Raw genomic sequence first — 1843 nt, 5'->3', positions numbered from 1 at the left:
CCGACGGACCGATGTGACCCAACTTCCCGGAGAATCACCCGTGAATCTCACTCAGTGCAATAACTATTCACATTTGAGAAGTACCTCGAGCAGTCTTCGCACATTGTGCGAGTTGTCACCTCGTGGAGTGTGAATAGCGCATATCGAGATGTGGTGCAAGTGCGTGTAGTGTGAATAGTGCATTTCGAGACGTGATGAAAATGAGCTTTCATTGGTCGAAATTGGTCTTGTGTTTGACGAATTTCAACTTGTGTTTCCGAATTCATAAATTTCATCCACGAATTTGGACTTTCATTCGGTGAAAAACTCCTTTCATCCGACTAAAATCAAATTTCATTTTTCTAATTTGTTCTTTCATTTGCTGAATTCGAGATTGAAAACGTGTAGTTCTTTTCCAGGTAATCATGATCTCATTAGTATCTTGCCGTTTGGGACCTCATCTGTATCTTGCCATTTGGGACCTCTTCCATATCTTGCCATTTGGGACTTCATCCGTATCTTGCCATTTGGGACCTCATCCGTATCTTGCCATTTGGGACCTCATCTGCCATCTGCACTGCCGTCAACTGCCGAGATCGGCAGAAGGGCTGTTGCGTGAACATGGAAACATTCAAACGTAATCCGATGACTCCTAGTTTCGGCATGTCTCAAAGAGATGCAGAAGACAGTTGAGTTTTGAGAGCTTAGCGGAGCGTTGCGGCAGTGAAATCACCTCAGTAACGTGAATGTCATTCACGTTACTGAGGCACGTTACCTCTATCAATGAGACTATGCAAACCTGGAACGCACCGCGAAGAGCACACAATCTGCACGTGCATACGCACACATGCGTGCAAGATATGTGTGCGGCCATCCCACGGAACTTAGCCTAACAATTCCTTGTTTCCATGTGGAGCAGCAATGCACCACTGGCCTGATGCGCTTTAACCACACCCACCCGACCCAGGGGATGTGTGCCGGGCCCGTATCGGTGTGCAACAAGTAAGACCTAATTCGCACCATGCGGTCCCTGCCACATAGAACCTTCGGCGCATTCGCAGGTCATGGATTCCCCGATTGCCGATCTACAGATTAGACAATAAGACTACTAGTCTGAGACTAGTGGCAACGTTGAACGTTGCTTGATTGGCAATCTCGCGCACACTTGGAAATCCAGCCTTCGCTGAATGGCGCCCCGGTTCTCCAATCCCACACTCTCGAGTCGGAGGGGCTTTCACTATCTCGAATCGCGGGCCGCGATCCGCGATTCGCGGCTCACTAAATCACACGCGACATTTTGTGCGGGCCGCACAACGCGAACAACACGGTTCGGCAGTGCCGAATCGGCACAGCTTGTGAACAACAGGCTGTTATTCTGCACTACTGTATGATGCAGTACTTATCAATAGTTGGGATGCAATTCGAAATCAATCCTGATTCAGAATCAGGACTCCTGAATCGAAATGGTAGAGGGTCAGCTCGACTAGTTGGACTTTCCAACTCGGAAAGTCTGTGCCTCATCTTTTATGAGTCGTAGGACTCACATCAGTTTCCACATTGTGAGATCCACACTACGACTCGTCTGTCTCACTGTATCAGTCGCATTTAGAACTTGGCTTCCACTAACACTGCTAAGTCGACAGTTGTTCTCCCTCGAGTGTGCGCTATGTGGATTTACGCCTACCTCTGCTTGCCCACCGTCGTGTCGGCTTCTTTTATGCGTCCAACCACCTCGGCCAACCATCTGGAGTTTTACAAGGAAATGACCTACCCCTGGGTTGACAAGGAGGCTCCCATATGCTCCAACCAAACACTATGCCCTCGAAACCCCAACTACACCTGGGACGATTACTTCGATTGCCTC

General features: G+C 48.7%; 1 protein-coding gene across 1 annotated transcript in view; it reads right to left on the bottom strand.

Annotated features, from left to right (window-relative positions):
• Window positions 1–1659: 1659 nt before the first annotated feature.
• Window positions 1660–1843, bottom strand: part of Pmar_PMAR009155 (hypothetical protein) — a gene marked incomplete at both ends in the record, with an annotated part of 1877 nt that continues 1693 nt past the window's right edge. The window contains one exon of the mRNA XM_002786286.1: window positions 1660–1710. Within this exon, the coding sequence (XP_002786332.1) occupies window positions 1660–1710 (51 nt within the window). The remainder of the gene's footprint in view (window positions 1711–1843) is intronic.

Source organism: Perkinsus marinus, assembly GCF_000006405.1.
Source record: "Perkinsus marinus ATCC 50983 genomic scaffold scf_1104296931628, whole genome shotgun sequence".
In the NCBI taxonomy this organism is placed as follows: Eukaryota; Perkinsozoa; order Perkinsida; family Perkinsidae; genus Perkinsus; species Perkinsus marinus.
This window is presented reverse-complemented; position numbering and strand designations above follow the sequence as displayed.